The sequence below is a fragment of the Artemia sp. Qi Xiang Cuo genome, chromosome 3 (genome assembly GCF_049724085.1).
Source record: "Artemia sp. Qi Xiang Cuo chromosome 3, ASM4972408v1, whole genome shotgun sequence".
In the NCBI taxonomy this organism is placed as follows: Eukaryota; Metazoa; Arthropoda; class Branchiopoda; order Anostraca; family Artemiidae; genus Artemia; species Artemia sp. Qi Xiang Cuo.
In genome coordinates, this window is record NC_142796.1 from 58,652,269 (window position 1) to 58,667,487 (window position 15,219).

At 35.0% G+C, this 15,219-nt stretch overlaps 1 protein-coding gene across 2 annotated transcripts in view; it reads right to left on the reverse strand.

Moving 5' to 3' along the window:
• Nucleotides 1–15,219, reverse strand: part of LOC148954339 (uncharacterized) — a 159,584-nt gene that overhangs the window by 131,648 nt on the left and 12,717 nt on the right. For both annotated transcript variants that reach the window (XM_089086270.1, XM_089086271.1), the window contains exons 2-3: nt 14,058–14,166; nt 3,902–4,065 (exon numbers count right to left, since the gene is read on the reverse strand). In XM_089086270.1, the coding sequence (XP_088942396.1) occupies nt 3,902–4,065; nt 14,058–14,155 (262 nt within the window). In that variant the 5' untranslated portion in view covers nt 14,156–14,166. The remainder of the gene's footprint in view (nt 1–3,901; nt 4,066–14,057; nt 14,167–15,219) is intronic.

The following is a 15,219-nucleotide window of genomic DNA, read 5'->3' on the forward strand; positions in this document are numbered from 1 at the left end:
GGGGGTGTTTACACCCTTTTTCTAAAATCCGGCAAATATTATCAGGATTGTAGCCTTTGATGGAGAGTAACCACCAGTCATCCAGATGGCTTTCCACGTGTGCGTCTTGAAACAGCACTAAAAACAATATGGTATTTACCGCAAGACACAAAATTCATACCGTAATCAACTAAAAGATACTCTTGCAAAATCGAAATATCATATTTTATAAGTTTTCCTTCATACTGCGATCTTTGTCTTTAATCCCATTTATATTGAATGAGCATAAAGAAATGTTCTTATCTGTCATTTATTAGATTGATTTGCAGCCCAACGTTTCCAAATTTCTAGTGATTTCGGACAGTGGCAACTAAATGACACATGATTCTAATTGCAATGGGCATACTTAGGATCATTTGAACAGAAGAGATCTCAAGTCAGAATATGAGGACCAGAGCACCCAGCACATTTAGGAACAGGACTTGGGCAATTACCTTGATTACATTTCGGCGATTGGCATTTGTGGTAACAACGGGGAATCTTTTTAAACTCGAAATATGCGTGTGATTTCACATTTAAATTTTAGCCCATATTTGATAGCTGACGAAAGGGTTTGCTGGTCTTCACAAGCAATTTTGATGCTACGAGAATTTCCAATACGCATAGCATCACAAACACTAGGACAAGCCTTGAGAAGTGTTGAATCAAAATCATTCCCAAGTCCTTTGGCAATCCCAAAGGTCTCTATGACTTTTGCTTCAAAAACAGTGATCGAGCTGATTTAAAAATATCATTTACGGTCCCCTTATCAACTTTCACAATTAGCTTGTCACCGGAGGGTCACAATTGCGCAATGCATTCATGACTTCTGATTTTCTCTATAAAGTCTTTCCATTTATATGGATTATCTTTGTCTTGTGGAATGTTTGAAATAACCGCAGTAGCTTGATTTGAAATGGACTAGACAGGCAGATTGAGTAAAGCAGGATAATGCAGATCAGATGCGGTGAATTTTTCGTTGATTACTCGGAGTTTTTCAGGTATTTGTGTATTATTTCGTACACACTCGAGAAGTGAAGTTAGGTTAACTCTAATGAAATATACAAAAATATGATGAAAATACAACATCTTAGCAACAAAATTATGAAAGATACAACAAAGAATTATGGTAGGGCGTCCGCACAGAACCCATTATATTAAATACCTAACCTAACCAAACCAAAATACCATCTCTATATAGTAAATATTTAATAAAACTATACATACAACGTAGATTTCCACTGAACCTAAGCTAAATTTCTTCAATTTCTGACAGGTATAAACCGGTTATTGTCTGATCTGTAGATCCAAAATCTCGAGTATGTACCATATAATACACAAGAACCGTTTTTTTTATTCGATTAACTTTAGCAGAGACGGGAATAAGCAACAGCAGGTATCACCGGTACGTCTGCAGGTGAACAGATAACGAAAGCATATGTCTTTGATAGTTGTTCGTTACCCCGAAGATAATCTTAAGATTGTGAGATGGAACGTTAGCCTCTTTTCATAGCTTCTTTTTAGCTTCAATAATATCTTGAGGCTAAAAGAACTCAACCACAGTGTTCACAACAATATCATTATCATCTTCGATTCCATTAAAAAGGTTAAACTGCAGGAGATTTAGAACAGGGCAGATAACTAATTTTTAGTTGGTCCAGATCCAGAATCAGGTTACGGAAAAAACAGTTTACCAGAATCCAAAATAGCATTGTCCAAATAAGCCACAAAATCAGTTAACCAGACTTCAATAGCATTATCAAATATAAGTAAATGTCCAGTTCATAAAGAAAAACTTGCCACACAGGTTTATTAATAGGCCAGTGTTTATTGCAATAATCCAGTGTTAAATGTAAGAAACCCAAGTCATGCCCAATCTAGATCTTTTTTTTCACACTGGAAAATGTTAGGATGCCAATTTTCAGAAAAAGTTAGGATGCCAATTTTCAGAAAAAAATAGTGCCGTTTCGGGAAAAATGTATATACACATATATAGGTGCATAAACAAGTACATACAATTATTGCTCGTTTAATCAGATTGATTCGGCTCCCTCAGAGGTTGTGACAAATTTGAAAAAATACAGACAGTGTTATCTTATCTATTTGATAATGTTTCTGGTTAAAAAGAAAAGGGCTTATTTTCTTTTTCTTACTTGCGGAAATTGTTAGCACCCCCGTAAGCACCCAATTTATTGTTTGATAAACAGTCAGTCAAACGATTACCTAAAACTATACTTAGACAGTTTCTCTGGAAAACATCTATCATATCTTCTCAACCTTTCAGAGCACCCCAATTATTATTTAGCACCCCCGTAAGTACCCAGCTTATTGTTTGATAAACGGTCAGTCAAAAGATTACCTAGAACTATACTTAGCCAGTTCCTCTGAATAACATCTAACATATCTTCTCAATCTTCCAAAACACCCCCGTGATTGTTTAGCACCCCCATAAGTAACACTGGGTTTATTTAAAAAAAAAATATACATCATCGATTCCCTGAAGCATGCTTGTGCGGGAGAAAACCCTCCTAATAAATAAAAAAACCAAGAAACCAAAAAAAAAGAGAGAGGAAAAAAAACAAAAAAAAAAAGAAAAAGAAAAAAAACATAATTAGAGCTCAACTTACCGGACCCGAAAACCAACGAACCTCCAAACAACACCCAACAAAATTATAATAATTATAATCATATTCAGCTGCAACTAAACCCTCCTCAAAAACATAACATAAGCACCCAACTTATTGTTTGACAAACGTCAGTCAAACGATTACCTAGAAATATACTTATACACTTCCTCTGGACAACATCTAACATATCTTCCTCAACCTTTCCAAGCACTCCAGTTTCAGAGCCCTACTTGACCACTATCATTGCCATGGCTTCCGATGAAAAACCTTTGTGTGACGTCGGATATTCCTATTCTTCCAAGCTTTTTCCAACTGAAAAAACACATAAGACGCATTGACCATTATACTATTTACATTATCATTAGATCCATCATCTTCACTATCTCTTCTTTTCAAATTTTTGGTCCCTTTCTGATATAACAGACCCCTTCCAAAATTAATTATTGAGTGCGTGTCTACCCTCTATGTATAGTTATATTTTATGAATAAAGTAAGCTAATGAAAGTGGAATTAGCCCTGCCATCAGGGCTGAGGCAACGAAGATAATTCGTCGCAAAATCACCTGTACTGAATAGTTTCAGGTGAAAACTTTCAAGCAGTAATTTTAACCAAAAAAACACCTAGCAATCAGTAGTAAATAGTGACGAAGACCACACTGCCTTCCCATCATAAACACAAGCAACAAGTAGAACAGCAGGGATACTTTTTTTCGCAAGACAGTGGAACTTTAACCTTCAATGAATATTTCAACCCTATATCCAATTTCGACCGTATTCTTTTATATTTTCATTTGTTCTTTTGCTGAGGACGGCCCTTGGATATAGGAAAAAAATATTCATTTAAGGTTGTTCCACTGTCTTACGAAAAAATTTCCTATTGTTCAACTTGCTGTTTGTGTTTAAAGCAATCAGTTGTCGCACAGAACACTGCTCCAGCAGAAGTAATACACACTAAGTTATTCTTCTTCCCCTTAAAGAAGAGTGAGCTGTTTTTTGTGGTTAAAAGTGTGATTCCAAAGACTGACTACATATATTTGTATTCACAAGATTTTTTTTCTTTTTTTCCAGTATCTACATTAGATTTATTATTTATTTTTCTTTTTTTACAAGCTTTTTAGGATTACACTATTTTTTAAGCAGAAAACATTTAGTTTTACCAGATTTTTAATTACGTATTACTATTTCTTTTCCTGCCTTTGAGAAGTTAATTACTAGAAAATATACACAGAATTGAGGCAAAAGTGATAATTTACTCACCATGCATTGGTTGCTCTAGCTTTATTACAGTAGACTCGTTTTCAATAGCTAATTTCGACACGGCATTGAAGCAGTGCGATGCCGATACCTTTTCATAGTCAACTGGACCATTTTTGCAGAGAACAGGGTTCGTTTCTTCGGTGTCATTTGGCAGTTCTGGCAACCTATATATAAATACTTTTTTTTTAAATAAAGTTTGTTACCAATGGCATTCAATTTTAGTAAATCTTCATGTAAATGGATAGTTTTTAGTTGAAAAATCCTAAGGCCACACAAGAAAGTTACAGAATAAACTACAAGCTTCGGTGCCATGTATCGGTTCGTTAAAAACAGATGATCGCTCACCTCAGCCAGCAAACTATACAGGACAAATAGAGGGAAAAATGAAATTGAATTCGACTTTGAAAATGCTGCTGCTTTATCGAGAGGGGATTTTTCCTCTTACGTTTACAAGAGAAAACTGAACATATTTATTACGATTCTGGTCTAATCAAGAACGAAAGACATATATTATTTCATGAGTAATAAATGTGTGCTAGGAGGAACAGGAAATTAAATGGCAAATTCAGACGATTGATGCTGAATCTTCCGCAGCGTGAAGAGTTTACTATGGTGTCCTTTAGAAAAGGAATAGTATCATAAGCTTTGCAACATAACACTTTCGTTGATAGCATCCAAAAAATTTACCACGAAATGCTCAGAGGCTGATAATATCCACAGTCCAACCAAACGACATCTGAAGTAGATGGAAGTTGACTCTTTCTTGAATGGTCCTTTTGGTATGTCATTTTTCTGCTCTCGTAACGTTTCACTATGTGAACAGAAGATGAAAATTTTCCTACCAATTCATATTTTAAGAAGTTGGTGTACAGATTTTTTTAGATTAAAAATAAATCGAAAGTTTGTTAAAAATGGTCGAAAAAAAATAATTTTTATGTTTCTAAGTAAGTTTAGATCCTTCTCTGAGATAAATTATAAATACAATCATAAGTCTGGCTTGATGAATGGATAGATCTGAGACTAATGAATCTGATGACATGAGCACCATCTCCTTCTGGTGCAAGTTAAAGCTGCAGGCTTGTCGCGAAATCACTAGTTTCAGAAGGAACGCATACCTTGATAATGTAATAGCATCTTCTATTTTTAGCACTTGAGGATAAGTTTCTGAGGAGAGGTATTTCCACACCACAATATAGTCACTCTCATTAATAAAAGGAAAATTACGCACGGCTACAGCAGACATAATATATCAAACAGTTCGTGGTAACGAACTGTAAGTAAGGAGCGACCCGGCTCAATGGTAACCAAAACTCTAGAAAACGGTATTTTGATACAATAGATACATCAAAAGAATCAGATTTTTATGCTTATTTCACATTTATAAGTTTCATCAATTTTAACCCTACCCATCAAAAGTTACGCGACTGAGAAAATTTGCCTGATTTTCGAAAAAAGGGGGAAACACCCCCTAAAAGCTATAGAGCCTTAATGAAAATCACACCATCATATTCAGCGTATCAGAGAACCCCACTGTAGGGGTTTCAATCTCCTATTTACAAATATGTGGAATTTTGCATTTTTTGCCAGAAGAAAGATCACGGGTGCGTGTTTATTTGTTTGTTTTTTGTTTTGTTTTTTTTCCCCAGGAGTGATCGTATCGAACCAGTTGTCCTAGTAGATCGCGTGAGGGCTCATTGAAATGGGAATTGAAAGTTCTAGTGCCCTTTTTGAGCGACCAAAAAAAATGGAGGGCAACTAGACCCCCTCTAACGCTCATTTTTTCTCCAAAGTCATCTGATAAAAATTTTGAGGTATCCATTTCATTCAAAATGTTTGAAAATATTATAAATATGTCTTTTAGGATGGCCTAACCCTCCGACGCCCCCGGGGGGAGGGCTGAAAGTTATGAGCTTTACCAAATGTTAAACCATAGCCTAGTCCTGGTTATTTGGTAGTATACATACGTTTTCAGGAGATATTTTTCCTGGTAGGGGGGGGGGGGGGTGGGTGGGTGGGTCAGGGATTATGTGGGAGGATCTTTCCATGGAGGAAGTTTTCATGGGGGAAGGGACATTGCTAGGAAGGGGACGCCGGACTTCCCCGCATTATTTAAAAAAAGATCATAAATTTAATATAAAAAACAAGTATTTCAACTGCAACAGCAGCAACGTCGAAACTTTAAACGAACAGAAAATATTATATATATAATTGGGTTCACCCCGTAGTCAATGTCTCGCTCTTTAAGCCAAAGATTTTTTAGTACTTTCATAAGAACTATTTATTCTAATTAACAGCCTCTGTGAATAAGCGGTCATTTCTAAAGAATTGGAACAAAATTTGAACTTTTGCTTAAAGAGCAAGGTATTGACTAGGGGGTGAACCCCCTAATAAATGTATTAAAAATATATGAATATAGAAGTTCGTTACGTAAGTTAATTCGTAAGTTACGTATATTTATTACTAATAAAAACGTTCGTAAATAAAATTAAATAAGTTTCGAGAAAGCCATTTAACCAAATAAAAGTAAATTAATATGAAAATTTTGTTTTAATTATTCATGTACGGTGAGCCAAGATCAAAACCTGCATTTATTCAAAAACGTTCAAAAATTAAATAAAAAAAACAAGTTTTTTAAACTGAAAGTAAGGAGTGACATTAAAACAACGAACAGAAATTATTCTGTATATGAAAGAGACTGTCCCCTCCTCAACGCCTCGCTCTTTACGCTAAAGTTTGACTCTGTCTCACAACTTTATTTTTTTAAACAATAAAAAACTTTAGCGTAAAGAGCGAGGCGTTGAGGAGGGGACAGTCTCTTTCATATACAGAATAATTTCTGTTCGTTGTTTTAATGTCACTCCTTACTTTCAGTTTAAAAAACTTGTTTTTTTTATTTAATCCCGTGCATAATTCGGCTAGTTGATCTTTGTTGAGTTTTCTACCGTAACTTATATGATATACCAATAAGAGGGAAGATTTGAGGACATTTTTTTTTTTATTAAAAAAAAAATGCGAAAGCGTAAATAGCATTAGGAGGTAATACTACTAGTGTACAAATTAGTGTGCAAATCAGCATTTTAGTGTGCAAACACTACAAATTAGTGTTTTTATTGATATATATGTGTGTTGATATAGGCTATAAGTGTACAAATTAGTGTATTAGTGTACAAAGTAGGTACAAATTAGTGTTGATATAAGTTTCCCAAATCAATTTTTTGCCTTTTCGATATTGCGCTTCTAAAATACAAGCATGACGTCAAAATCAAGGAAAAACACGAATAATTAATAAATTTTTCGGGTTTTTATTACCAATCCTTCATAATATACCCCAATGACAGGGCCATCACGTGTGAGGAGGAAGGGGGCACCCCCACCCCCACAACTACTTTCAGCCATGATTTGACGCTGCCAAAAAAATTTTTTCCGTTAAACAAAAACCAGGAAAATACTGACATGTCATCTAGAGAAATCTCGATTTGGTCGGTAAACCTAGCAGAATTACCATGCCGTGCTAGGTTTACCGACTCCTGCCGTGATTTGCCGGATGGTGCCATAATTTTCAATTTGATTAAACAAAGAACATGAAGATACTGACATGATATATACCAAGATTTCTGTCTTGGTCGGAAATGCATCGGTTTTACCGACTAGTTCAGTCACTTCATGGTTCGTGCCAAAGTTTTCGATTCAGTTGAAGAAAATCAAAATACGGAAATGACATATAACGAAATCTGAATCTATATTGGTAAATGTAGCAGTTTAACGAACTTATGTCGTGAATTTACGGATGGAGCCAAAAATTTTTCGATCGGTTAAACAAAGGACATGAAAATACTGATATGATGTGCACCATAATTTCAATCTCGGTCGGTAAATCTAGCGGTTATACCAAATCGTGCAGTGATTTTAGGGACGCTGCCGCTATTCTCTATTTGGTTTAATAAAGAAAATGAAAATATATCAATCTTGGTCGGTTAATGCAACGCTTTTACCAACGCATGTCCTGATTTTACGGATAGCGCCATAATATTTATTCGGTTAAATGAAGAACATGGAACATAGTGAAGCTTATCGTGTAGAATTTGTTCATAGATAGCCTTACTTTTTCAGCCTAAATATAACATAAGTCCAAATTATTGCTCAAATAATTTAATCAAAAATCAAGGATTCCAATTCCAAATTCTTCACTGTGTCTTAGTGCTGAAACAAATTAACAAGCAAAGCAGGAAAGACCTATAATGTCTAGATCCACCAAAAACTAGTTTAAGTTACGAAACTAGGAAAAATCAAAAAAAGACTCTGGCCACTGATATTACCAGTATGTGTGAACGTGTTGGTGAAAACCTAAAAGAACTTGAAGTTTCGTTGGCAGCTATACTCAAATTTGAAACACAAAAAGAGCATAATTTTTGAAACCCCGCCTCTTGATTTTCGGGTCGATCAAGACCACGGACAGTGACCATTCTCGCTTATGGAGCCTCAGAAAAGTTATTTGCTTAACACAGGTCCTAACCAGCCGTATCTTGCCACTTTTCCGGGCAAGAAAAACACATCGACGAGCAACAAACACCAAAAGAGAATGAACGCTGGTTGGTACAAAAAAATACAAGTACCTTGAGTATAGCGTCGGCAAGGACCGTGTGTACTGCTTCGCATACATGCTGTTTCCTACTGGACCAAAACGCAAAATGACAGAAGATACGTGGGTTAAAAATGGAGTGTGCCTCCTGGAAGAAGATTATGAGCCGAGGGACGGAGAACCATGGTAAGATGAAAGAACTTTTTGAAAGCGCTGCTCATCAGTCAGCAGTAATTGATATCGCAGTTTATAGTAAACTCGAGACACGGCATTGAAAACATGTTGGATGAAGAGACTAAGGCCTTGAAAAACCAGCAAGAAAAGGAATTAATTAAAAACCGACGAGGGTCAAGGTTATTTTGGATATAGTAAAAACACTAGGAAAACAACAGATGGCTCTTCGTGGCGCGGCTCATGATAGCATGGGAATTTTCGTCAAATTGTTAACCTCGTTGCTTCGCAAAACCAATTCATTGAGGTATTGGGAAACCAAATCAGGCGCACAATTGTAACTGATGTGAGCAATAGCGGTGCGTATTCAGTTATCGCAGATACCACTCCAGACTGTGCGCACAAAGAAAGGCTTGTGATTTGTGACAAGTACGTTGACTGCGATGGCACCATCCCAGAAAGACTTTTAGTCATGGTACCATTTGAAATAAAAAAAATGGTAAAGAAATTGCCGACAATCTAGAAGTTTTAGAAAAGGAAAGCGAAAGCAAAGAGGCAATTATGTTTCAAAGCTATGATTACGCAAGTAATATGTCTGGTATCCAACGGGGTGTCCAAGAACACATATTAACCAAACTTGGAAGACAAGTACTCTACATTGGATGCATAGCTTATAGAGAGAACCTCATCGTGGAACACGCTTGCAGCAACAGTCCCATAGTCTGTAAAATGTTTGAGATCTTACAAGAACAGTACGTTTTTTTTACAGGTGGAATGAAAAGAATTATTGCTTACAAACGAGTACTGAAGAGGGATGAAATAGTACTGAAGCTAAAGAATTTGTCAATGACAAGATGGACATGCAGATCGGAGAGTTTGACAGCATTGTGGACCAGCTTAGACACCATTGTGGAAGTCCTCGAAGAGCTAAAAGAACAAAATGAGGACAAAATAATAAAAGAAAAAGCCAAAGTTCTGTACCGCCGCATAACCTGCTTTGACTTTATTTTAAAGCTTATGTTCATGTTCCAGGTCACGTTCAGGACGAAGATTCTTGCGGAGAAGTTGTAGGCTGAACACCTCAGTCTGATGACTTCTAACGAAAAACTCAGGGCGACACGCGATATCTCAGATTCTCTCCTCGAAGACCCGGATCCGATAGGGAGGCAAATTGAGGCAGCAAAAGCAATAGCGAAAAAACTAGGTTCAATAGTCAATGACGAGTTCCAACTTAAACACTGTCCTTGACGTCCGCCTGCTTGTTATTCAGAGGCAATTGCCAATTCTGGAGCCAACCCGCTGGATGACTGGAAATCGTTCTATGCTAAGGAGCTCTGCGGTGTCCTTAGAGCCCTAGTGAACGGCTTGGATCATGCAATCTACGACAACCCATCTTTTCTTGGGTCAGCCTACCAAAGCTTACAGGGTAAAATGGATGACTGCTATGAAAGCCTTTCCGAAATCGGGAAGATATTTCTTGGAAAAGGCTTAAATCCCGCAGAAATAATGTTAGAGCTAAAGGATTTCAAACACTTTTTGGCCAGGACTGAGGTTGAAAGTAACAAAGTAATAAATCACACCATCTTTGAGGGACTACTCCGTGAAATTAATGCTGTCAAATCGATATTCCCGACTTTCTGGTCAGTCTAGCAGTGGGTTGCAACAGCGTCACCAACTGTGGCCACAGCAGAAAGAAGTTTTAGCAAACTGAAACTGGTCATGACACGTTTACACACAACGATGGACGATGTCCGTTTGGATCACCTTGTCATGATGTGCTGCAATATTGACGTTACGGACAAGCTGAAAATTGACGAATTACTAAAAGTTTGGCTGTCTTCCAAACCAAGACGTTTGAATGTTTAACTGAAGGTTTATAGTTGTATTTTCTTTTTTGTTTTTGATTAATCTGTGTGTTTTAATTTAATTTTGTCAATTTGTCATTTCTGAGATTGTTTTTTATATAAATAACGTTATCACTTTTGTCCTAATGTATTGGTCGATTCTTGATTAGATCACCATGTCGCTATTCATACGCTTCTTATGGGAAAAAGAACTAAGTAGTTATTCTTCATCAGATTATATAATTCTTTAGGCTAAACTACGATCCCAAGTTCCGTATTGGAAATGGACATTATTTAACTAGTGGTGAAAACAGTCAATATAAATTATCAGTAGAGTCAGTAAAATCAATCACCCCCCCTCCCAAAAATTTTGGCTAGTAATTCCCCTGCCCACTGGGGATACTTGATAAATGTGACTATGGTGACACAGGCACAAAGCATGTGAACAGAAATGAATGGAAGATGTATTTCGTAGCAACAATAAACCTGAGGTACAACCCTATCGGAGAGAAGCACAATGTCTCATCACGAAAGTGAACACTGGTTTGTCTAGGCACTAATTCTCACCCACTGCAATATGTGGATAAAACAGCGCAAATCTGCTAGGTTGACATTTTATGATGCATGCGAGGAAACGTACTCATGAATCAAATGAATAACTGACAAGTCAATGGTTATATGCCGTAATATACAGGTTTACAGATGAGCGACAAACGAAGCAGAAATTTGTGATTGTAAGTAATGACTTTAGTCCATGATAATTAGTTTATAACAGTGTGCATTTAATAAACAGCAGGCCATATAAGGAGGAGATGTCAAATAAACTATTTGTTGTTCATGGTAAATCTGTAAATTACCATTTCTTGTTCTTCTACGTATCGTAGCAATAATAGAAGCTCAACAGCAAAAAAATATGTTGAAACTAATCTTCTGTAAAATAAAGTAAGGGTAGTTGCGACTTTTCCACGTTATGTCTGCGATTTTTCAAGAGTTGATTTGTCTCTTTTACGAAAAATGAATGCTCCATTCGAAAGGCACTTTTCTCTTAATCACAATATGTGAAAACTAAGGGTAACACACAGAGATACAAAACAAAATTCATTCCATAAGACATGTGAACCTTCACAACAACAGTTTGAAAAAATGGCAAGTTTGTAAAAACAGCTTGTAAAAATTACAAACAGTTTGTACAAACTAATAAAAAATAAGTTGATATGAAAAACAACTATCGGTAAAAGACTAGAATTGGGGCTATTGAGAAGGAAACATGTTAAGAAAATAATTCTTACACCATAACACGCAGAATAATTGTAGTCAACACATTTTGACCACGATTCCACTATGTTTTATCCACCACCTCCCTAATATGCAAATACATAGCCCAAGTTATATATTTTCCACGAATTTTACCATAAGTCACCCTTGCTTCAACCCGGCACCCCGTAAACTGAGTTTCAACGCTGACGAAATTAATAAACGGAAAAACACATGGGAGAAATAGAATTTAGGCTATATTTTTGAACATTAGGGAGGGTTGGGAGAAAATATGGTGGAATCGCAGTCAAAATACATTAACTACAATTATTCTGCATAATATGAAGTAAAAATTCTTTTTCCAGCATAGGTTGCTTCCTTCTCAACAGCCCCAATTCTAGGCTATTGCCCAGTTTGTGTCATTCTAGGAAATAGACTGCATTTATAGTGATATGCTTCCATAAATCCATAATTACCTGTTTCTCTATAGCTTCATTCTTGCTTGAGCATGTTATACAAGTTCACTTGCTTTACTTCTTGATATTAGTTTGATTGTTTATCCTGTTTTAATTTTATTTTTTATAAGAATATATTTTACTGATCTATATGGGCACTTGTAAGGGGCTTTAATGAAAGAAATCTTATCTCACTTAATTAAAACACAAAACACAACCAAATGAAGCAGACATTATTTATAGAAGCAAATTAGATAGACCATAAGAATCGCCATAGCGAATGACAAACATTCTGGAAACAGTACCTGATGTTTCACTCTTGGGGGAGGAGTAAAAAAAGGAAAGATAAGACTTGGATGGACTTAAGAAAATTTTCCCTGATGCTGCAAGAACAAAAAGTTAATTAGAAAAATCAAAGACATACACATTAGGAGCAATCGTGGAACTGAAATAGATTTCATCTGTAATCCAGAAGATACAGGGATAAAACAGCTTTCCGTTTTGAATGTAGGCATTGATTACACTTCAAATCCAACACAGAATTCTAGTTTGGTTAGCATAGCTGCCAATGCAACACATAATCAAAGCTCAATACATTTTAGTTTAAGCTCACCCACAGAGAAGAGCAGAGGGCGACACTTCCCCCCCCCCTAGAAGACCGAAAATGTCGGAAGTCGTAACCTTGCTTGGTCCTACTATTTTTTCATTGTAAATTATATTATTATTATTGACTTAGGTAATAGAAATCAACTGGCAGTTTTGACAACAGCCTAAACTATGTTTCTAAAAGAAAAAGAAATAACTGAGTCAAACCTGGTTGACACTCACTTTAATTCTTAACATTTTCGAACAGTTTATTAAAGTTAAATTCCGGGATACAGATGTTCCATTTCAATGAGACGCATATCAAATCAGCATAAAACTTTAAGTAACAAATAAAAAAAAAAATTCCCTTCAAGTAACTAAATAAAGAGAATGCTACTAAAAAGTTTTCTAGCACATCTGCTTACAAATATCGCTAATTCAGCTCAAATCCTTTCATTTAAATTCACAATGTCGAATTGTTTTCAGAATGTCGAAATTAGTAAAAGTTTCTATTAATTTAATAGCAATAAACCTTTAAAGACTAACAAATCTTTGCAAAAAGAGTAGCCGAATACACACCAGGGATTTAAAAAAGCAAAGACTAAAAAAAGATAAACAAAGAATAAACAACCAAAAGTTATTTCAAACCATTTATGGAGTGAACCACAATTAATAAGTCAGAAACCAAAACTCTAAATACTATTTAGTGATAATAATACATTCTTTGAATCCACTTTCTATGCCAATTCAAAACAAGTAACATTTGTAAAGTCTAAAAGTGTCATTCTTTAAGTTTAAAGAAGCTGCCCATCAAAAGTTATTGACATAAGACATTTTCCAAAAATACAAAAAAAGGAAGCCCCCCCGCCCCCAAACAACGAGAGGATGATTTTAATAAATGTTGCAGCAATGAATTTAACATTTCAAAGAATTTGAGAAGATATTTTATACCTCTATGGAAACCTCTAGGAAATGACACATTGAATACCGTATGCTCGGCTTTTTTTTTAAATACAAGCTAGTTAGGTGACTCTTATGAAAGCTAAAATTTTGTATTTTGCCCAAGAAGAATGGTCAGAATCAGGGGAGTAGCTCTAGCATTTTTATTAGGGGGAAGGGCAAGAGGGGTCCATATCCAGGTAGTCAAGGGGCATGGGCTATATATAAAAATTGTCCAAATTATTGGGGGGCGGCAGCCGCCCTTCTTGCCCCCCCTCCCCGCAAAAAAAGAATCACCTTATTTGTTTTAGTTCTATTCGTTTACTTACAGTACAAAATATCCACTCTGACATCTTGAAAACTGCAACGGTATCCTAGAGCCAGCTTTGGTGAGAGAACTGACAAATCTTGCTTTACAAACAGCCATCAAATGTTGCCCTGAATAAAATCAAAATACAAAATAACAAATATAAGTTATAGTCATCTGCAAACTCGTCTTGGACAATTTCATCTGTTATAAATATATAAATATATAAATATATATATATATATATATATATATATATATATATATATATATATATATATATATATATATATATATATATATATATATATATATATATATATATATATATATATATATATATATATATATATATATATATATATATATATATATATATATATATATATATATTATTTATATGTCTTTTTTGTATATTATCTTTTTTTCTTTTTCTTATTCATTTTGTTTGTCTTGGTCATTTATAGTTGATTTATTTTAGCAAAATACTCCTCAAGAGTTTAATTGCTCAATAAATTTAAAATATAAACAATATTTAGATTTATTGAAAATTTGTTAAGAAGCAGGGTTACTCAAACTTTAAGAAGTGTTTTCTGCTTTATTAAGATAGTAATAAATTATTTGAATAAATTTTTAGAGTAAAAATTGAGGCTTCCCAATGTATTGATACGGATTTTATCCTATTATAGAAAATGTTATTCTGTTTCAGTAAGTCACCAACGTCATGCCTAAAGATCGAAAGAAAGTAGGCTATTGTTCTCTACATTGTTTAGTGTTTGCACAGTGTTTTGCGGGTAGTAAATAAATTATTATTATTATTAAAAAATTGTGACACTTTAAACCATTGATGTAGCATATTTTTGAACAGTTTCTACATTTATATTACTAGGTTGGCCCGCCTAACCAACAGTAATGGTAGTGAACGATTTATCAACAACTAGTTTGCTGAGCTGATGGACTTTTAAATTGCCCAGGGTAAGTGCAACCTTGCTCAAATTTTACGGTAAAATAAACATCGAAATAAAACAAATGTTATGGTAAATACGGTAAAAATAACTTTTACGGTAAAAAAAATAAACAGAAAGGCATTGAGCTTAATATAGTATACCCTAAAGAACAGTTAAAAGAGTTGTAAAAATAAAACTCTAAATTGCATTTAAAAAGTCATGGCATACATGATCAAA